Source organism: Rhyacophila brunnea, unplaced genomic scaffold (assembly GCF_057557595.1).
Source record: "Rhyacophila brunnea isolate RB1 unplaced genomic scaffold, BYU_Rbru_1.0 scaffold_4, whole genome shotgun sequence".
NCBI classification, from domain to species: Eukaryota; Metazoa; Arthropoda; class Insecta; order Trichoptera; family Rhyacophilidae; genus Rhyacophila; species Rhyacophila brunnea.
In genome coordinates this window covers 23,286,522-23,310,017 of record NW_028233068.1, presented here as the reverse complement: position 1 = coordinate 23,310,017, position 23,496 = coordinate 23,286,522, and the positions used below count along the sequence as shown (strand labels likewise).

General features: G+C 32.6%; 2 protein-coding genes across 6 annotated transcripts in view; one reads left to right on the top strand and one right to left on the bottom strand.

Annotated features, from left to right (window-relative positions):
• Idh3b (isocitrate dehydrogenase [NAD] subunit beta, mitochondrial) overlaps window positions 1–8,430 on the bottom strand; it is a 32,882-nt gene extending 24,452 nt beyond the window's left edge. For all 4 annotated transcript variants that reach the window (XM_085953566.1, XM_085953564.1, XM_085953563.1 and 1 more), the window contains exon 1: window positions 8,317–8,430. In XM_085953566.1, coding sequence (XP_085809692.1) covers window positions 8,317–8,358 — 42 coding nt within the window. In that variant the 5' untranslated portion in view covers window positions 8,359–8,430. The remainder of the gene's footprint in view (window positions 1–8,316) is intronic.
• A 725-nt stretch (window positions 8,431–9,155) lies between these two features.
• Window positions 9,156–23,496, top strand: part of LOC147067103 (casein kinase I-like) — a 70,980-nt gene continuing 56,639 nt past the window's right edge. For both annotated transcript variants that reach the window (XM_085954472.1, XM_085954471.1), the window contains exons 1-2: window positions 9,156–9,401; window positions 21,127–21,233. In XM_085954472.1, the coding sequence (XP_085810598.1) occupies window positions 9,279–9,401; window positions 21,127–21,233 (230 nt within the window). In that variant the 5' untranslated portion in view covers window positions 9,156–9,278. The remainder of the gene's footprint in view (window positions 9,402–21,126; window positions 21,234–23,496) is intronic.

Here is a 23,496-nt window from a genome sequence, read left to right as displayed (position 1 = left end):
ATGTTGAACAAAACCTTCATCTTTGAAGATGGTGACTAAATTAAGATGGTATTCACAATGATCCTGAAGACAAAACTGGAAGGTTACGCGGAAAACATGGTAAGTGAATACCAAGCTGGCTTCAGGGCAGGAAGGTCTACAACGGATCAGCTCTTCACAGTTCGCCAAATACTGGAAAAATGCTGGGAATTCGATGTGGACATTTATCAGCTCTTTATTGATTTTAAGCAGGCATATGACAGCATCGACCGGGAAAGTGAAGGTGAATGGCCAACGGACAGAGGGCTATGAAGTATCTCGGAGTCTTAAGCAAGGAGACGGATTGGCTCCCATGCTGTTCAACTTAGCCCTCGAATCTGCTATCAGAAAGTCTCAAGTGAACAGGAGCGGCACTATAATAAGCAGACCGAGCCAATTGGTTGGCTACGCAGACGACCTCAACATGATGGGTAGATCCATACAGATTGTGAAGAAAGAATTTGACCACCTCCAAAGGGCCGCACTAGAGATTGGCTTAAGAGTAAATGAAAACAAAACTAAAGTCATGGTACAAAGCCGACAAAATCAGAGTAGGCTGGGCCAAAGTTCCAGTTTTGGAAACCATCAATTTGAGGTTGTCAACCGGTTCACATACCTGGGTTCCAATATTACAAAAGAGAACGAGGAACTGGAAGAAATATAAGCCCGAATAACCGCTGCAAATAAATCGTACTTCTCATTGCTGCCCATATTCAAATCCAGAAATGTCCACAGAAAAACTAAGACGTGGCTCTATAAAACCGTCATACGCACAGTCGTTGCATACGGGTGCGAGACATGGACGCTAAATGTGAAAGCAGCTGAAATGGTGGATTATTTTGAGAGAAAGATCCTTAGGCGGATATACGGACCCATGAATGATGGTGGGAAGTGGAGAATTAGGTACAACACGGAACTATACCGCTTATACCAAGATTCAAAACTCTCTAAACTCCAGAGGCTAAACTGGGCAGGCCATGTCCAGCGCATGCCTGAGTCACGGATACCGAAGAAGATCCTCGAAGGAAACCCAGGGGGGAAAAGGCCAGTGGGAAAGCCACGCACACTATGGGGTGATAATGTTACAAAAGATGCCAACCAGCTGCTAAAAATCAGGAACTGGAAAAGACGTGCGGAGGACCGTTCCGGCTGGAGGACAGCGGTGGAGGAGGCCAGGGCTCGACTTGAGCTGTAGCGCCATCGAAGAAGAAGAAGATTAAATTAAGCACTGGCTCCTGACTCTTGAAAGTGGAGGTTCACATTATTTACTGAATGGATTAAAAAACAAATAATAATAATTAATAAGCCACTCTAATCAACAAAAAAAGGTCACATGCAATCCAAAAAAATTAGCAGGCATACAAGGTGTGTGACGTTTATACCCTTATATATATTATTATATATTAATATTATGCTATCATGTTATGTCTCAGAAAAGTCCTGGGATTAATATCACAATGAATTAAATGTCCGCTCAAGAAAAAGTATTTAATTATAATAAACAATATTTAAAAAATATGCTTACAGTCTAAAAATGAGGTCACTTTTATATCAAAAATTTTGGCTTATTAAAAACTATTACATGATCTTTTATAACATTTTCTCTACAATTAAACTAGATAACAAGTCAATTAAATGCTAGGATGCAATGATAAATAATATGTGTGAGTATAAATGTTATAATATCATATAAATATGTACATATGAGACTTGAATGACATAATAGTTGCGCTGGTGCACAGAAAAAAATGTGTGTGCAGATCGCTGCTTTAGATTGGCTCCATGAGTCTTTCTGCAGAGCATGTGCTCTGATGGCTTACCTTTCACTAAAATAGAGTTTTGCAAAACTGCAACTCGATTGCATTTCCACAATTTATTTACATTCAAGATTCGAGAAGTAAATTAAAAATATCACATTTTATAATGTTTAAGACTTTCACGGTTATTTGTTATCGTATTTATAGATATCTGGGTTTTCTGGATATGTTTTGAAAATGGCCCTTGCAACGAGCCCGAAACGTTGAGGAAATAAGGTAGAAGTACACATGGTGTAAACCCAGAAATCTATAAATACGATAAGAATAACACATTTATTTTTATTTGGGGGATCAGATGCTCATGTGCTCTAATGGAGTAACCGATAGTGCCTAAATACATAAACGTCATACCGAAAAATGATTATTAATGCTATGATTCAAACAGCTGCAAGTTATTTCAGATTATAAATTCGTTTATAGTCAGTGGCGCGTTTCTGTAACACAACAGGACTCAATTGAGTCATCACAAGATAGGTAGGTATCTATATTTTATCCACATTACATGTTTTTCATAAGCAGTTGAATAGGTATAAATACTGGTGTGCATATGCTCCGCCTGAAATGGGTATGAAGTATAGCTAACTACTCATAATGCTTGAATTTAAATATTAAGCTTTTTAATATAAAACTACCTATATACTTAATATACCTTTTTATGGAATCGGAACCGAACCCAAAGCAATTTTTTTAATGGAACCGAACCTGGAATCAATTAAAAAAATAGTGTTTCTATGGATCTGATGGAATTAAAAATAGCTAGTAGTTACAGATAGGAAGAAAGTACATAACCTTTTATTTTGAATAAGGAAAACCTGCAAGTACCTTGTAAATAATATGAATTTAGATTTCACTGTTCAATCACATTAAAATCAGTATAGTAGTGTTAGAAGTCTAAAAAACGTTTTGGTAAATATAATATGGTGTCCTGTATTTATTTGGATTTACAAATTAAAAAGTAATGGTTATCAAATAAGTTTTTTTTGGCAATATGGTACACTATATTTTACACAATGAATCATCATTATTTAGATGAACAATCATATAAAATCTCAAATATTGATATGTAAGTAAGTAACCAAAGCAAGACATCAAGACAGGCTGCCATTTTCTTTTTGATTTACAAACAAATGCTGTTATAGTGGAACAACTTAAATCTTGAAACTGCGCAGATTGCGATTTCATATCGTCGGTGTTTTGTAAAAAGGGCGAATTAACCAAAATCCTACTTTACAGGAGGAGGATTTTTAGCTTTTGACATTTATTTGATTTTTACTTGTAGATGTGTTTTGTAAAAAGGGCGAATTAACCAAAATCCTACTTTACAGGAGGAGGATTTTTAGCTTTTGACATTTATTTGATTTTTACTTGTAGATGATTACAAATATCTAACAAGTTTATAATAAAGCTTAGAAAAAATACTGTCATTATAATAGGTATTATTATATAATATTTTAAAAGGCCTGATATGTCACATTTGCTTTTTATTTTGTAATTTTAATTAATTTAATTTTAGTCGATTATCGTTTTTAAGTACTTTCCTGTGGAGATAAAAATTCGCCGTTTTTACACAACAAAGCTAGTACGGTACATATTGTATTTTCATTAAAATCTCGATTTCGCCAAAATGGTTGATTCGCCCTTTTTACAAAACACCGACGATATAAATACTGCGCATAAATTACAAAGGGTAACTTTAATTATTGTTTGCTCTTACGTGAAGCCCATTGCATTGTTTTCTTTTGCTCGGCATTGCCCAAACTACGTCATATTTTCGATCAAAATTATCGAACTTTACGTTTATGTGGTATGTTTATAACAGAGCCTTAAACTCAATGGCGGCTGGCCCTTTAGGTCAAATGGTCATTGACCCTCCAAAAATAAATATCTTACAATCTACATAATAATATTAATCAGTGTTGCTTTGAAATATAAGGCATGCGATGTGTTAGTACGCTGTATAGCATGGGTGGCCAACCTTTTCAGCAGCCAGGCCAGATTCTAAAAATGAGATTTCCTACCGGACCGCACAACCGATTTTTTTCATAATACAAAACGAAAAAGAAATATATATTATATATTAATAAAATAAAACAAATATGAGAATTAAACATATTTATCAGATTAGACTTTTTTTAAATATTAAAAATAAACAAAATAGGTACCTAATATAAAAATAATAAATTTTAGTGATAAGTTTGATTTTGTGTGGCAGAACTAAGTGCATCAATATCGATATCGAGCAGTGGCGAAGGGTGACTTTTGGAAAGAGGTAAGCTGTGGAGATCAGAGAAAAAGAGCACACTTGTCAGGTAACTTACGAGAAATAAGAAGATAATACTTACGATATTACTACTGATGAATAGGTGCACACTAATGACAACGACACACTGGTCATAGGTTTCACCGCTGAATTTGTCAAATTATTTAAATCACTTATGGCAGTAGAATTCCACGCATACTTTTCTTTACCAAACAATAGGCATCGCCAACAAAAAAGTTTGTTTAATGTATAACTGCCAGTTAAAAACAAATATTTATCATATAAATTGTTGTGAAAATGTCTAATATAAGTTTTTTTGCTGTATTCAAATCTAAATGAACCCTTGGAAGGTCAAGCTTTGATAATTTTAAATTTTTGAAGAAACGTCAATCTCAGGAATGATTTTTTTAAAATGCAATCGTTCGCACATTTTCTATCGGGACACTATACAATTTAATAATTAAATTAAATTAAATATATTTAAAGCACTGGCGAATGATTTCGGTACAATATGAGATAATTTATCCACATTCAAAACACAGTAACACAATGAATTTTGTATTATAAAATAAACCTTTTTCACCGCTTTGAAATGTCAAAATGACATGAACTGTGAATAGCATGTTATGTTTGTCTATGACTGAAGTAACCTAAATAATAATCGCGAATTAATACAATATTTATTTTTAATAACAATTTATAAATTATATGTGATCGAACACAATAGTTATTATTTTTTTTGATCATCCTTATTATTTATTATTTGCTTTAAAAGATAAGCATAGACAATAAACAAATCAACATAGCGCATAAGCTTGTCCTGTTTACGCTTCCGAGTCAGGAACAAAAACGCAGACATGCATGAAGTTGGCAACTGAATTGCGGTAGAAAATTCGGCTTGGATTATCGTTGAAATAATTCTAAAAATAGCACTCTCGTTGTGACGTTCCGTCATGTATTTTTGATTCGAAACTTGACTAAATTAAACGCTCTACTTATAAATAACGACGATAGATGACAATCAATATTTTTATTATAACCTACAATATAGATATTTATTTATTTAAATGAAATACTTGAAAATAGAAGGTAAGCTTTAAATAATCGCTTAGTATGGCGCCTTCGCCACTGATATCGAGTGAGGTTGTTCCTACACGCAAACAGTTTTCCAAATGCACATGAGTGATTTGTATTCTCACTCGGGGTTTGATATGGTTCATCCGACTAAAAAGCTGTTCACACGTGTAAGTGTTTCCAAATAGCGAAGTCATTATTAGAGCATGTTTGTAAAATGCAGGATATTTCTCCTTGACCAAATATGTTTTGTAAAACTCTTCCAAACAAACCTGATGGAATTTCTCCTTTAACTGTTCATCGCAACATATTTCACAATGTTCCATTTGTAAATTTCCCAATAATAAATTCACGTCTGCGGAGAATGGCGTTGCAAATGCAGCAAAAGCCACACCGTGGTTTTTAAAATCTTGAGCCAATATCGAATACCAATTTCGAAATTAGCACATCTAGCGGCAGCATTTAATATTACTTTTATTTTCTCACTGCTCCACGGGCCACAAGTTGACACCCAGCGGGCCACATCTGGCCCGCGGGTTGGCCACCCATGCTGTATAGTGTTTTGTATTCCCAATGATTCACCGCCCAAACCTTAGCGAACGTGAGTGTTCACGCGGTCAATCGGAAATATGACGAAAAATTAAATATTTCTTTCTCTCTCATTTTTCATATGTGAGATGGAAAGAAAACACAAGGTTATAACACAATATTTTGTCGTAACACTCGCAACATGACGCTGCATTCGGCCATTGTCCGAGTGTGAAACAGATAGACATTTTCAATGTGTCAGATGAAACAGAAATATAACGTCGACTGACTCGTAGGTACCACGCCGGCAGTCTGTATGCAGTGTGTTCTGTTAGTTGAAAAGGTATTATTAAGGTACATTACATACATTACAGTAAAGGTACATTAGGTATCGACGAGTATTAAATTTATTAGATTGTTTAAATCTTATGTAATTAGTATTAGGTGCAGTTATTATATAAATACAAACACAAAGTTTGGTTTTGAGTGGTTTATAACATTTTTGTGATGTTTTGTGGCATTGGTGATGGTTTATTTGTTTGAACTGAAACTACAAAATGTCTAATTCAGTGGATTGTATTTTAAACGAAATAAAGAATGAGATATTTAATTATGATAAACGTCTACAAACAAAGATGTTAAGCAGGTACATGCCGGATATGAAAATAGTTCAGACAAAGAAAGAGAAAAGCAAAGATGTGAACAGATATTTCAACAAGAAAAGTTATAATTTTTGTGATTGGATCTGTGGTTGTCATAAAAGAAATATTTTTTTTTTTTTTCATTGTTTAATTTTTGATTAAAAACGAAAAGCAATGGACAGAATTTGGTGTTGGTGATCTAAAACCTCTTAAAGAAAAAATAAAAAAAAAACGACTAACAACAATTTTTATAATCGGGTGATTGATAATTTTTCAAAAAGCAAAGAAAGAAAAGTGGACTTTACAATTTACAAACTAACTAAATTATAACGTGTTGTGTGGAATTTTGGTTAACAATGGGTTGGCGATGTGAAAAACGGACATTTTTTGAAGGGTAAGTACCTACCTATAACAATTTATAGCACTTATTCTATAATGCATAAAAAGCCAATTTGCAATACGTCTTTTAAGTATACAAGAAAAGGCAAATTAAAATAATATATTCAATTGACCTACCACTTTTACGGGCCTAAGGCCGCCAATGCCGACTATAAGTTATAGTCATACAGGATTAAAGCCTTGGGTCTTTTGGAAGACATAAAGTGTAAAAATGATGATAGTGTTGATACTAATACATTCACTGCAAGCCACAGACGGTTTCAAAATTTTAAATGCCATAATAAACTACACAACATCAATGTAACAGGTGAGGCTGCCGAGTAATGCAGATACAGAGAAAGCTATAAATGTTATAAAGAGTCTAGCAGAAATCATAAAAATGAGGATTACCTGCTACAACAAATTTTTAATGTGGACGAAACTGGGCTCATTGGAAAAAAATGCCAGATCAGTCATATTATATATCACAAGTAGAAAAATCTATGCCAAGTTTTAAGGTGTCTGAAGATAGGCTAACCCTTTTACTTGGTGGAAATGCTGCTGGAGATTGCAAAATCAAACCACTTCATCAACCAATAATATTTTCTTAAATGTATGTATGTAGGTCCATTTTATTTTCACTTATCCTTCGAAACGATTTATAAGTTTTATTCGACTTACACGAAAACCTTCGGAACGAATTAATCACGTTAGTCGAGGACTTACTGTATGTTGACTGGCTTCGAATAAAAAATAGTTTGTGTGGGGTAACTGCACATTTAATTATATTTAGGCAGTCATGATTTAAATTATTTTGTGCATTGACTTAATACAATAATGGTACTTACCTATTGTTTCACTAGTATAAAAGTAAACTTGCATTACTAATTTGTACAAAATAAAACAAAATAAAACTATTCACTACAAACGCCAGCGTAAGATGTCACAAATTGACATATTGAGTATTATAATAAAAATGTTGCGAATGTGTAACCAATGGTGCGGGGACATTAACTGCTTGCATACTTAATACAAACAGATTGTGGTTTATGAAAAATAAACTAATAATGTAAATTGACTCACATATTTAATAAGTTAAGAAATCAATAAGTTGGAATGACTACTAATTATTACTTATAGACCCAGTATTCTTGTTTTAAGGTCAATGAATAAAAACAATAATTTTAGTAAGTACTACAAATTTCTCACCAGGCTCGATAGATTTTGTAGTCGTTTATTATTAATGTAATTATTTAAAAAAAAAAAAAAATATTAAAGAAACCTTGTGAATCCTATCATCATAGGTAAAGGTACGCACTATAACCAATGACAGCTGAAGTCTTTCCTAATTACATACAATACATATTTGAAACTACACTATTATTTATTGATTTTAAACATATTCCATTGAGATTCAATATATAATTTGCACGTGACATTAACATGGAATTTTGTGTTTATATTCTGTATGAGTATTAAATTGTCGCTGATATTATGTATGAAAGAATTTAATTGCATATTTTTGGGAATTTTTTATTTTTCCAATAGTGAAGACCTACTTCAATACAGCAGATGTGATGATATAAAATTTAAATCTCACCTGACACAGAGCTCGGCTCAAATTTCGTGTAACTAAAGACATCCTTGGATTTATAGAATTTAGAAATTTCAATAATATAAATCTTCTATCAAACCCAAAATAGTTTTCAGACGTAACACATGAAGACGATGTTGCCAGTCCTTGTTAATTTATCCCTGATATATTTTGTTAACCATTAAACCTCTCTACGCATTTACGCACGGCGTTAATCTCTTTGATAAGAGCACAATGCACAATCGTATGTTATAACTAAAATTTCCTAATATTTTTTATCATCTAGGTACCTACCTACTGACAATTAAATTACTAGTAGTAGGTATATTATACAAAAATAATTTGTCGAAATAATTGTAATAGGTACTAAGGCGATTTACGAAATAAATAAACATATGTATATTAATGAAGCTGCTGATGTATAAATGAAATGTTTCGTATTCAAATAGATTATAGGTCAAAGAGATTTCTCTTTGTTAAAGGTACATACCTATTTAAAAACACAATATGTTTTTAAAATACTAACTATTATTTTAATTATTAATGATACTTTTTACAAATAAAATTTGAAATAATTTAAAACAAACAAAACTTAGGTCCGTTTCTAAAGTTAGTTCGTGATGATTATGCAAAATAAAATGATTGTTATTTTTAAATTATACAAAATAAATATTGATCTATAATGTTCAGGTCAGAAAATTAATAAAAAAATAACACCTACAGCTTTCTGGATTTATTAAATTAGAATGGCAATGCAAAAAAAAATTACTGGCTGCTTCAATCAATTTTCTGATTGTTGGCCATGATCGTGAGTGACGTCACTCCGAACAAATGATTCGTGAATCGTGAGGGGAGATGTCGGCGTGTTGAAAAGAGTGCTACGGTGGGAACAGTGAATGTGTTTTAACATTTTACGTGATAGCATAAGTAAATTTTTAGACTGTTAAATTTATATTTAAAATATAATCATGGCGTACCGGGTGGCAGTGAAAAAAGAGACAATGATCGCGGGGAAGTATCGAATTGTGCGAAAAGTCGGAAGTGGCTCCTTTGGTGACATTTATTTGGGCCTCAATATCACAAATGGAGAGGTAATGCAATCAAGACGTTATTCTACTATGGCTGTGAATTGGCCGACCGAATTGTTTAAATACTAGTTTTAATGTCATTCTTTGTATAATGGTTGATAGTGGTTACATAAACTTTGAGCCATATTGAGTGCAATATCTTGGTAGTCTCTTGTGAAATGCAATTTCAATCGGCGGCCATATTTTATTTATCAACCGTACTGTTAATCTTTGTGTTCAGTTTGTTTGTATGTCCAAGTGTACGTTATGTTTATTTTTACGAAATTATTTTCAAACTCTAACTTGACAATATTCTATTGGGTAGTAGAGTACCAATTTTCTGTCGATGGGTTTCAGAATTTATGGTGATTTGTCAATCATTACTACATACTACAGAACAGTTAGCTTTCGAAACTTGTCTATTTCCTGTACTCGCTCAAACTTCAGCTAAAGATTGCTTGCACACAAGTATCTAATATCGATAGATTTATTGTGTTGCATTCATGATATTATAAGTAATTTACTCTGATCTCTGACACGAGAGTGTTATTTATACTGAACTTTTGCAGCTTACTGAATACTGTCTATCTATATTTTATGAGTAGGTATAGGTACCTATGTATGGATCTCGACCTCGAATGTTATTTACGCTTTTGAATGCAATGTTGGGTATTCGATGTACAGTGCAGTAAAGTAAGGAAAGTATTAAGATGGTGCAGTTCTAATAAATCTTAAGTTTATTACTGATTTACCAATGAAATACTATGGAGCTCCATCACAAAAATTAGATAGGTGGTTAGTGTTATAATTACTATTGATTTACGAAAAATAAAAAAAATTAAGTAATATTAATAAAAAATAAAGAAAAATCTTAAATATCACAATATTGCGTAGGTTAAATACCTACCACATTATTGATAAGCGACACTTACGTCAATCTGTTTAGATATTTTAAAGATTCTGAATTGAAATTAGACGTCACTTATTATTATTAAATGACATACGAGTACATGGGCAACGTTTATTTTTGTTGATATACCTACCTAGTTATAGGTAATGGGGTTTGAAACTTACTATGCATATTGTATCGACTATAGTACAACTGTAGGCACCCCATAGATAACAGACGTATATATATATATATATATAGATTCGTAAGTTCCATACAAGAAGATGCCCCCTATAATTGGCACCATCTATTGGCGTGACTAGAAGTTTTGGTTATGACAGAACCATAGATCCGAACCCAAAAAAGTATTTATAATTATAAAAACGAAATTGTGACAAAAATGAATAAAAGTCGATATTTCAATTCAGATAGGTACACTTTATTGCAATGATAATCATATTGACAAATTATGAGTAACAATATAAATTTATGAGGACATAGTTATGTAATAATAATAATAGTAATGCACTCCCACCATGGAAATGATTTGTCAGCACTTCCTGTCAGATTGATGACTTCATTAATTATTTCATATATTGTGTAGCTTGAAGATTTCTTTATAAATTTTCATCGCTTGACGATCAACAACATATTGATGTAGATTCTGAAACAATAATTTTATTTTAAAATCTACTTAATCTCAAAATATAAAATGACAATGGTCGCCATTTACACTTTTGTAAGAATGCGCAAATATAATATAGACATTGTATATAGGTAGGTACGTAATTTACTCAAACATAATCTTCTTTATATACCTACCTATTTTTTATGTTTGCCTTGGTAGATTTGCAAACGTGAAAATTACAATAGGAAGGTACTATCATTATTTCGATACCACGACTGCAAAGAAATTTCAAGGGGCATACAATTGTATATACCTATAAACATAATATAATAAAAGTAGACTTACCCATTAACTTATTTTATCAGCTATCGGATTGCAAAACCTTTTATCAATATGGTTTAAAAACGCCGAACAGCAATATTATTCTGACACTTGACACTTGGACGACTGCTTTTATTTTGAAAATATCATGTAGAATTGACATGAAATTTGAAAAGACTGATCGAAAGCTCGAATGTTAATTGGCTGGACCATGGGTGAGCTCTGATTGGTCATTGAAATGGCCTTGTATCATGCGACTTCGTGTGTGACCGTGCTACCATCTATTCTGAAAACTGAGTATTAGGTGGTCACGTTCGCTGTATGGAACTTTCATCCCCCTGAGGCACCCTGATGGAGGCAGTGGAATGTGGATAGCTGATTTTTCACGTGATCTTTTTTTGTAACTATGGTTACCAACTAAATAAACAAATATTTTTATACCAAATAGGTACTTATAATAAATTAGGTCCATGACTTTTTCCTTTAACTGACGTCATGTCAAAGATGACATGCCTAGTCCCAATGACATTGCCTAGTCCAGACCGAAATATGTAGGTACATCTTCACGTGATTAAATGAAGATTCTATATATAAAAGAAAACTGTTTTAAAGTTGTAGAAAACCGTTTACAAACATTTGTATTATAACTTATAACATTTAAAATTGTTTTATGCAAAGTCCCAAGTTTTAGTCCAGGGCTCCTTAGTGTAAGACCGACCCTGACCATGTGATTATAATTTGGTTAAAAAAACATTTTTTAGCGCACCTCAATACAACTTACTTCATACGTAATAAATAACACATAATTTGTAGGTATTCAGGTAGAATGTGTTGGCGAATATTTAAACCAGTGATGGGCAAGAAATATTAATTCTTTAATTGGATGGAATCTGAGTAATCTGAGGAATTTTCACCGACTTTTGCCCACACTGATTCTTACAACTATAGAAAAAGGTATTTGATATTATAATTGTCTACGTCGAATAAATTACTATTTCCGCAAAAAAAAAAAAATGATTAAAGGTCACGCGGTACCTAAATTCTCCGACATATACCTAACCCTACTTTCTAAAATTATAGAGGAAAACATAGGTAGTATGTACATATTTTCATGTGACTCTTTAATTCAGAGGCAGAAACAAATTGACTTGCTGTTTTTTCAATGTTAACTTCGGCCCAAAAAAAGTTTGTTCGAATGGTTAATCGATTTCTCGTATAGCAGCTGTAACATTATCATAATTCATAACATTCAAAAAGTAACATTATAACTCGTACAAAGTAGGTAGGTATGTAATTACTATTTCAGTGTAAACTTACGTCTTATATGGGTTGATTGAGTGTTGTGTAAGCATTCCTCGCAAAAACGTGTGTTAATAATCCTCGAATATTGAGGGGTCTATATAGGTACTTTCTCCCTCTTGTTTTACCAATGAAGTTTTCTTATACAAACCTACATAGGTAATTCTATAAATCTATATTATATCTAGCAGAATAAATCAAATTAGATTAGATCAAATAGGTATTAGGTACAGCTGTAATGAATATAATTGAGAGTTATTGAAAATGGTTAAAAAAGAACACATTAAGATACCTAGTAATCATAAGAAAAATAGTGAGAAAAAACATTAAGTATTTATACCTATAGGTGTATAGATATGACAGGCAATATAAGAAAAGAAAAACACAATTTTAAAAATTACTATAAAAAAGCAGTCGTCTAGAACTAGATACTAAATGAGTCGTACATTTTGGAACAACTTAATTTGAAAGAGGCAAGAGAACAAAACAGATCCACTCGATCAACGAAGATTCAAGGAGTCAAGCCACCGGACAACTGTAACATACTAGATTGGTTTTATATCTATGAATGTATAAAAGTGAGAAAATGTGAGGACGAATATTGACTTGGGGCACATTAAATAATATGTAATGTTAGACAGCAATTGTGGGGAATCTGAATGGTTATTAATTTTGTTGAACATAATAAGGTCAGGAATAGTGCGCCGTATTTCTAAAGATTGGATTTTGAAATGTTCCATTAATTTGATGTAAAAAAAAAAGTAGGTACCTGTGGCATTTACAAATGGGTAGTGGGTGGTTTACTATCAACTGAGAATAATATAGGTAATAATATGTGAGCAATACGTATTTATTTTGTTGGCTTATCTCTATGCCCTATGGATCGGAATGTTATAAAATATAAAACATAGGTAAACAACATAAACAACGAAATATAGGTGGATAGGTACATTTCAAAGATGTCAGATAATTAATAGGTACCTATATGATGGAACCTTATGAGGTTTTCCTACTGAAAACGCTGATAATGATTTCAACCTATTTTAAATGCGTGGTTCCATACAATTCAATAATAAATTCTGACGTTTCAGCATTTTTTATGAAAAATAGGGACATGGCGGAACTATTTCAAATACCATAATATATATAGTACTAATAATAAAATCTGAAAACGTAAAATAATAATATAATGTTGATTACTATTGTTTCCATAAGTACCTACTTACGTACTTAACACAGATTAAAATTAGAGCTTATACCTAAGTAATTTTTTTTTTTTAATAAATATATCTACGAAAATACCTAGTAGTATCTTAAAAAAATGTGTTGGACATTGCTTTAATTTTTAATATACAATAAGTGTACCTACACTAGTATACAGTTTCATTAATGCCCCGCGGCGTCCTTTGCTAAATCCTCATAAAGGTAAAGTATGTACATACGTAGCTACGTATTGCCAATCTCGGTTTTTTCATAATGAATAATTTATTGAACATACAAAATTATTGAGAAATAAATGTTTTAAAGCTAAATACCTAGTTTACGAGTTAAATAATGGTATTAAGATAGCGTCATTTTGGCACGAAGAACTTCGGAAGTCATTGGCGTTTTATGTCTATACCCTGTTATAAAACATGCGAGATTGACCTGTGGCTAACCTAATCGTTGATCTTAGTGGTTCTTTTTGCCACCACTTTCATACCTTTGGGCTAATCTCCTATATACGTGGTTTTCTTTAGTATCTTTGGTAGGTACTTACATATTCTTTCAATAAAAATAACTAGTTACGTAGTCAAATCAATAATGATAAAAATCATAATTCATTGTACCTACTTACCTAGTATTTTTACATAATATTATACTATCATAATGTAGGTAGGTCTGGTTGATTCACATTCCTTCTAATCTTTCTGTTTTGTGTGTAGGCGGGATTTCACTTATTTTTTGTTGTTTAAATTTAATAAAACGCATTTTTTTTTGTATTACTTATTCCACTTTTAATAGTATATATATATATATATATATAGTATTAACTATGTTACCAGTCAACAGTGTTGCCATCTTTTTCTATGTTGATTATAGAAAAAAGGGTAAAAATTATAGTAGGTATTTCAGAAAAAACTGTAGTACAGGAACATTTTTCGTCTTGAATCCTTCAAAATTATAGTATTTTTGGCATATTTGCAAAAAATATAGTAGGTATTTTACATTTTCCACGGGTTCAAAATTATAGTATTGTACTATAATTATAGTACGGTTTGCAACACTGCCAGTTGATGACATTGAGTCAATAATGACTGCCGACATCCACCGTCCACCTTGTGCAAGCCACTGGCGTAATCATTACTAGGGCCCGGATTTGTATGCACCAAAAAACATGATATGCATGCACTTATGCGCTTTAAATCATTAAAATATGCACTAAAAACTATAAAATATGCACTTAAAAATTGACAGTTTTTTATGGAAAAAAAATCTAGACCTCTATACCCAATATTACCGAGAAAAATCGAATAAAAAATAATAATTATAATTTAATTTTACACAAATAATCAATATAAAGTTACATACAATTTTATTTTCAAAATAGTTTTTTTTACAAGTTCCTACCTACAATTGAATAAGAAATGCAATATAAACTAAATACAATTTTTTACAAAAAACAGAAACGACACACTTAACTAATTCTTAAATACTATTTATTGCTGTTTTTGTCCAAAACAATAAGTTATAATAATTTTTTCAATGTGTTCTGGTGTAAAACTTTTCCGCATTTCTGTCAGTATTTGTTTATATGCAGAAAATGACCTCTCAACATCCACAGAGGTGATTGGGATTGGGTGCATCTAAACTACCTACCTACCTAGTTAAGCTATATTTCGATAATAATAAGTTAAAGAAACTAAAAATATAAATGCAAAAGCCCTAAAATATGCATTTATTTATGAAATATGCACTAATCTCCGAAATATGATCTAACGTCTCAAATATGCATTTATATGCACAATAAAATTTTATTTTTGGATTATGTGTGTTTCAAAATGGATTTCTGTGCCACTCTCATAGCTGTGCATACACCCTAACAAAACATGCACTAGCATATAAATCCGGGCCCTAATCATTACACTGGACGCATACCTACAAAAAACTAGATGTTTGCTTGATAACATACTCTGAAATATATTTTTGTTATGTTAAATACATTCGGGATTGGATTCCCTAGTTTGGAGTCAGTGTATGGACCTAATATGTTGAGCAAGTGGCTATCATCCATTCTCGTAAAAACAAAAATCTGTTGATTAAAACCTGCACTGTTGAGAGTGGAGACTAGGGATCCCGAGCTATTTTCGATACCTATGAATCCCGGGATTGATAAACATAATCCCGGGATTTCGGGATTGATTTTTTATCAATTTTTATGGAACATAAAATAAAAGCAAAAATATAACAGAAAAAATACTTATAATAAAAATAACTACATTAGAAATAAACTGAGTTTGAGTGAAGTTTGATTTATACCCATGTGTAGGTAAGTTGCCGATTTATTTTATTTTTTCACATAAATTATAAAAATGAGAAAGATTGAAAAAAACAATGCTTCGCACTTTTAACAAAGTAATTCCACCATGATCTCATACGTTTTACGGCAGTTTCATATTTGGCTGACTAATTAGATTTATGAAGCGGAAAGGCCATAAGTACGCCATGATTATTTGCTTTACTATTTTAAATCTCGCTAATCCATTCGATTAGTCTTTATTACCAGAAACAGCAATCTCATATTAAATTCACATTATTATTTATACTTATAAGAATATTATTTACTCCATTAAATTTATGTATTTCCAAGATTGAACGTATACAATATTAACAATAAATGTATTAAATAGTATAAATTATACTAGATTTATTTTTGACCGATTTTATCAATGTTATTTGTGAATATAAAAATTTTATATTAACAATCGAAAAAAATGCCAATCCCGGGACCAGTCCCGGGATCCCGGGATTGTCAACTTGTAATCCCGAAATCCCGGGATCAGAATTTTGGCTCGGGATTGGATTCCCTAGTGGAGACCCATATTATGAACTTATTAGGATCGGATATGGTCAAAAAAAATACTTACCTAAGTATTACGTGTATCTACTTTTATGTCAACTTCTCTCTGATTTAGATTTGAGATTATAGAGTATATTCAATGTATTCAATAATCTGGAAACGAATGTAAATTGGGTTTTATTTATGTCCGGTTGATGTGCTTATCCAATGCTTAACTTTTAGGATCTGATAGGGTAAGAGCTACAATTATTGGCCAGTTAAGGATTTTTTCAACTTTTGTTAATTTTTTGTGGACACATTAGTAAGGTGAAATAAAAAAAAATATAATTTGTTAAATTGTTTATTTGTTTATAATAATCAATTATCAGAAGATTTAAAAAAATATATTTTACATAAAAAAAATAATCAAAAAAAGGCAGAAATCTACAATTATTGGCCACCAAAAGATGCAATTATTGGCCACCCCAAAATTGCTGTAATAATATTATTTAAACAAAAATTAAAAAACAGTTTATGTAATATTATGATCACACATCATTATTAAGTGTTCTGTCAAGTACTTAATGCAACTTTATCGTAATTTTAGTAGACATACGTAACATATTACTGAAAAATACAAAGAACACATTGAGTTACAGTGAGAGACGCATATTTAATTAAATACGTAGAGCTTGTTGAAAATTGATTTCAAAAATTCAAAAGAATTCTTATACCTACCTAATAGAAGTTAACAAACATTTTGACGTAGCATAGAGGATAAATGAGAATCATTGAAGTTTTCCCACAGTCGGAACAGCATACAAAACTTTTCAGTCGAGGATTTTTGCAGAAGGAATTTTAGTTTTGAATTTTAGCGTGCTTGGTATTTCAAATCTTCTTGTTACTGAACGCAAAGACTCTTCACTATGGTCTTTCATATACCCTATTGCTTTTTTATTCTTCCGTTCTTGACTATATTTTATTCGTTTATTTTGATGCATTTTTATTCTGAAACAATCAAGAAAAAAGTTTCTATTATCGGCCACCAAAACTACATATGGGCCAGGTGGCCAATATTTATCTACGAATGTCGGAGAAATATAACAAAAACGAAGATGATTAGTAATACTGTTAAAACACTATTCAACTAATAAAAATAAATGTAATACTTTACTAATTAGTCACATATTCTATTAGCCAGGCCGGCCGATAAAGGAAAATCGACGTATTTTGGAATCAGTTAATGGCCACCATCATAATATACCTACCCACCTATTTTTTACAAAATATATGTCTAATGATGTATACATAAATAAAATACATAGGTACTTGTCAATTGGATTAGCATTTTGTATGATATTAAATGTTTAACATACCTTTTAACAGAAGTCATGTCCTTGTACAATTAACAACAAATCCCACTTATTTCACGGTTTTGCACGAACTGTCGGATAAAAATGCGGTTTTAAGGTTGTTTTATAATGCTAAAAGTAACAGTTATCTGTTTTACCAAGGGAGGAACAACTGACGAGATTTTTTTAATAAGTTAACAGATGGCAATGTTGATTTAATATCTTAAAAAACTAGATTTTATCTGCAAGTGGCCAATAATTGAAGCTGGCCCATAATAGTAGCTCTTACCCTACTAATTTTATTGATATAAACAACATATTTGTTAGTGAGGTAGGGACCTGAAATATGGCAGGAATGCCCTCAACCAAATTGACTGCAATAATTGTAGTAATAATGTACCTACCCTACAACTAATTTATTTTATATTCTATTAAAAATACGCATTTATTAGTTAATATTTAACCGTTTAGTGTGAGGCCTCAGTGCCAGCGTTCGGCGCAGCGTTGAGCGTTTTGCGCAACTCAAACGTATAACCGTATAAATGTATAACAAAAAAAGACATTGTCTACGAACATTTTCACACACGGTTATACGTTTGAGTTGCGTAAAACGCTCAACGCTGCGCCGAACGCTGCCACTCAGGACGTACACTTAGTGTTTAGTTTATAGTAATTAGACTAATAATACAAAAACAAATTTAGAAATATCAATTTCGCGTATTTGAATTTCGGGCTTTTCGCATAGACGGTACTATATTTACGTAGGTATGTAGTAGAGGTGGAAAAACTGGTCGATTTTGAAGACTATGTATACTACTACCAGTATTAAAAAATACTTAGTATCGAAACTTGTTCCAAAATACTTACTAGTATTTGAAATATCGGCTATAATAGAATCGTTAAAAATACATCCGCTTTTCGAAAAGTCTCATTTTCGAGACAGGTACCGCTGGAACTATGGCACTAGTCACTCCTGTTTCAGTAGAAAATACTGAAGCATTAATAGCACTGGTTTCATTTATCTGTAAAGCATTTTCATTTACAGGTGGAGCTATATTTTGCCTGGCAAATTCAATATGAATAGTTGGGTGCTTGCGCTGTAAAAGTTTATTCAAATTTGACATTGACTTGTATGAATTTTTTATTTTACAAACATTACAGATGGCACAATATGTAACTATTTCTTTGGAACGATTCCACACGAAACTTAACCTTTTAGTAGCCATTTTTACACAAATTGTTTATTAAGTATAATATAATTATTATCCATTTATACAATCACGCATACAATTTGAATTCAGTTTATGTTTATAAGTTCCAATTATAACACTAAAAAATCGAGAAACTCGACGTGACAAAACCAGATAACCGTGTAGTCAGTTAGCGTTATCAGAACTCCGCTATTCCGGCTTGCGACTGACGTCAACTCGATGTAAATGTCATACTCAACTTAAACTAATTCCGTAGTATTATACTAAACATACGCGAGTCGCGAAGTCCGAGGCGATTATTTCATACGTAGCAAGACTAGGAACTAGCTAGTGTACGGCGAGATCTCATACCATGCGTCGAACCCCTGGACTCGATAAAGTCTCATACTCAACTGAAACCAAAACTCTTAAAACTAAAACTAAGGCGAACTCAAATAGTATACTATAAAACGAACATGTGACCATTTCTGTCCTTCACTATACCAACTTTACAACAGAGGAGAAAGGGAGAACAATGACAGTTGAGTATAATATCACGGCTAGACATACGTGTATCATGATATCTCGCTCGCGCGCATTTAATATCAATAGCGTTGAAAGTCAACCAGCATTACCGAATGGCGAGTCACGGCGATGATATTATTATCATCGAATGCGTTTGAATTCGAACATCTTATACGTTTCAAGTTTCTTGAAACAAGTTTATTGGGCCACAAATACTTAGTATGGGTAGTTTCATCCGAAACTTAAGTACACAAACTGGTGACAGTATTTCCAACTCACCTCTAGTATGTAGGTAATTAAATGAAGATAATATGGAAATCTGAATTACTTCCTACTAATTAATCCTCCTCAACGTCATTTATGGTACTACTTACAAACCCTTGGCAGGTCTTTACCTTTCAAAAAAACTACCTCCATCCTGGACGATTCAGCGCCGACACTCTCCAGTCTTAAATCTCCTGTGGCGCAATCCCCCTATCCCTCAGTCGGTCAATCAGTTTCGGCCGTCAGGTCTTCTCTTGCCCTTAGTGAACGCGTACATAGCCCGCCTCGCTGCCAACTCCGTCGGTATTTTATACACGTCGCCGATCTAGCGAATAGACTGCATTTTCTTATGCTACATGCTAGTTCCCATAAAGTATTATCTACAGGTCATTTTACTACCGTTTAAGACTTGGTGCATATGCATAATTTTCATTAGAAAAGACTTCATGGTTGTTTATAAAATTGAGTTTAGATACAAAAATTCTGCCGTCGGATAGATTGATTCTATTCGATAGAGCACAGTTTTTCAACCCATGCGCCGCGACCCTTAGTGGGGTCGTCAACTACTCTTAAATTCTGATGAAAAGTGACTTCATACACTTTCTAACAAATTAAGCCCTATGAATAAATATTAAACAACGTCGCCTGCGGCGCTATTTTGTTTCTCGTTGATTAATATTAAAATATGCTGTGCGATAAGTACTTAGTTATGTTTTTAACCTATGATTTTTTAATATCTTGATTGTTGCGTGTATTTTTAATCCGGTAAATCTGTTATGCAGAAAAACGCTGATTACTGGAAACTACCGTATTTTTTCGTCTAAACGGGAAAGGTTCTTTGATAAATTGTTTAAATTATCTTACCTGACAACTGATTTGACGACATCTATTATTTCGGAAAATGTTCCTTGTATGCTTCCTTGTTTATGGGATTCTTTTGTGGCATTCTTGATTGTCAGAGTGATGTTCATAGAAAATACGAGGCCACTAAATATTTAGAACTGGTGGATAAAAGGAACTAATGGAGGCCTTCGTCGGGCAGGGGATCGATTAGACATTTTACCATATCTTATAGTTTCAACTATCTCACCTTACTATGATACGTATATAATATCTTTCTTATTATCTTATTTGGCTTTAAAACTGTTTTTTCGAGGTACTGTGGCGCAGTGTTTGGTTCTTCTACGGCTTTGCTTTTTGATATAAATAATATTTCTGTAATGTTTTTTTTTTGCTTTTCAGGAAGTCGCGATTAAAATGGAGTCCATCCACTCAAGACACCCACAACTATTATATGAAAGCAAATTATACAGAGTACTACACGGCGGTATCGGTATTCCGCACATCAGGTTTGTAACGCCTATATTGATTGTTTGGAATTTCTCAATTAAAATTTTTTTTTGAGATTCGAGAGTTCTCAAAACCAAGAATAGCCATAGCCCTTTTTTATGTGAATATGTTTTTTTTGATTATTATGTTATATCTACTTTTAGTTTTTCGTCAATATTTTTTTCCATTTTACCGATTTTGGCATGATTTAATATTTTTACAACTATTTGAACTGTTTTGAGTTCAGGATTAAGGTATTTTTTGGTTTTTCCGGCAAAAAAAAATCCACCGCGAGAAATTTAAGAAATCTGCAGAGATTGCGGGATCAGGATAAAAATATACGAAACGCTTTTGCCTGTAATATCATATCACCACTAGACGTTAAATATTGTCAGCCAAAATTATTACCTATCCATATTTCAAAAACTGAAAAAGGGTACCTAATGGTTAATATTTTATTTGTTGGTCAGCAGTGCTAGGATCCTGGAATAGGATTGTAAAACATTATTTGTTGTGCATGATATGTTTTTAAAATACAATGTATTATTTATAATATTAAGTATATTATATATCTCAAGTGGCGCGTTTAGTGACGTCGAGGTCGGACGCACTGACTGATTTTGAGCTCCCTACGATAAAAAAAATCTCGTCCACGAAATCTATATAAGTATATAAAAATGAATGTTTGTATGTGTGTCCCGTATGCGTTCCCGTACCATTAATCCGATTGCAGTTGTTGTGCGCACACCCGCCAAGGTTTCTTAATTATAGCAACCATATTCTCCTTCATTCTATCTTCTTTTATTCGTATGGTTCCTATACCATTCATCCGATTGCGATAAAACTTTCGTCAGATATTGTGCGCATACCTGCTACGGTTTTTGAATTAGAAAAGCCATATTTTTCTTCATTCTATCTTCTTTTATTCGTATGGTTCCTATATCATTCATCCGATTGCAATGAAACTTCCGTCAGTTGTTGTGCCCACACCCGCCAAGGTTTCTTAATTAGTACAGCCATCTTCTTCTATCTTCTTCTATTCGTATGCGTTCCTATATCAAATTTGGAAAATATATGCTTCTCACATGTACAGCTGTATGTGGCCTGCTCACGCGTTGGAAAACCTTCTGATTTATTCGTGTGCGCACCAGACGGAAACACAAAAAATTATTGAGTATCCAAAAGCACTTCAATAAACAGAACAAACACTTAATTTCTTTGAGTGGCATTGCAACGCATGCCGGGTACTCGCTAGTATATTATAAAAAAATGTAGGCCTTAGCAACGCATGATTAGCCTAGCGTTTATTCTGTAAAATAAAATCGATTACACTTATAAAAAAATAATCATCGATTTGTGAGAAATACGCATCTTTTATAGATTTTGGTATAATTAATATAATATTTTATAACTGGTTTGAACTGTCAACTTTCCGACGAGTCTGTTGCGTCATGTGTGTCAAAGAAAATCGCTACTGCATCTCTTGGATAAGAACTATTAAAAAATATTCCTGCACGATTGCTGATGGGTACTTGGACCCTTTTATCTATCATTGTAGTTATTAGTCATTGTAGTTATTTATATTATTATTATTATTGAGCACCTATACCTACTCGTTGGGAAGTTAACTACCTTGAAGAAAGAATAACCATTTATACGAGGTTAACTCAAAGTGAACTCGCTACACGCAGTTTCTATCATACTCGATCATTTCCCATGGTATGAGAATTTTATTGTAAATGAGCTCCATCAACATTTTGTCACCACGACGCTTGACAAACGGTCAAGCGCTGGCTTGGAAACCACATGTTGAGTTGCCAAATTAAATGTCATCCCAAACCTTTATTGTCTCACTTATTAACCCCCTTTTAAATCAGTTCATTTTAGATAATTTATATTATTTGTGACCAATGACAATAATATGGACGAAGCATCTGGGAATAAAAATGACACTCACTTTTTTGTCGGGTCTGCCGAATGGCATAATCTGTTCTAACGCCATTACAATAAAGGTGATATTGCTATAAATTCCCGATGCTTTTTGTCGTCTGCCGAACGGTTCGGTTCGAACGGGTTCGCTCGAATGAACATTGACACTAGAAATGCTGTTCTAACGCCATTACAATACAGGTGATATTGCTATAAATTCCCGATGCGTGATATCGCATATTGGAAATTGCGTGACGTCTACCTATACATGTGCGAATGTCGCTATGCGCGAATTTACTTGCTAGCTACTATATTGAGTGCGTTGTCCATTAATAATGTCATTGTTTGTGACAT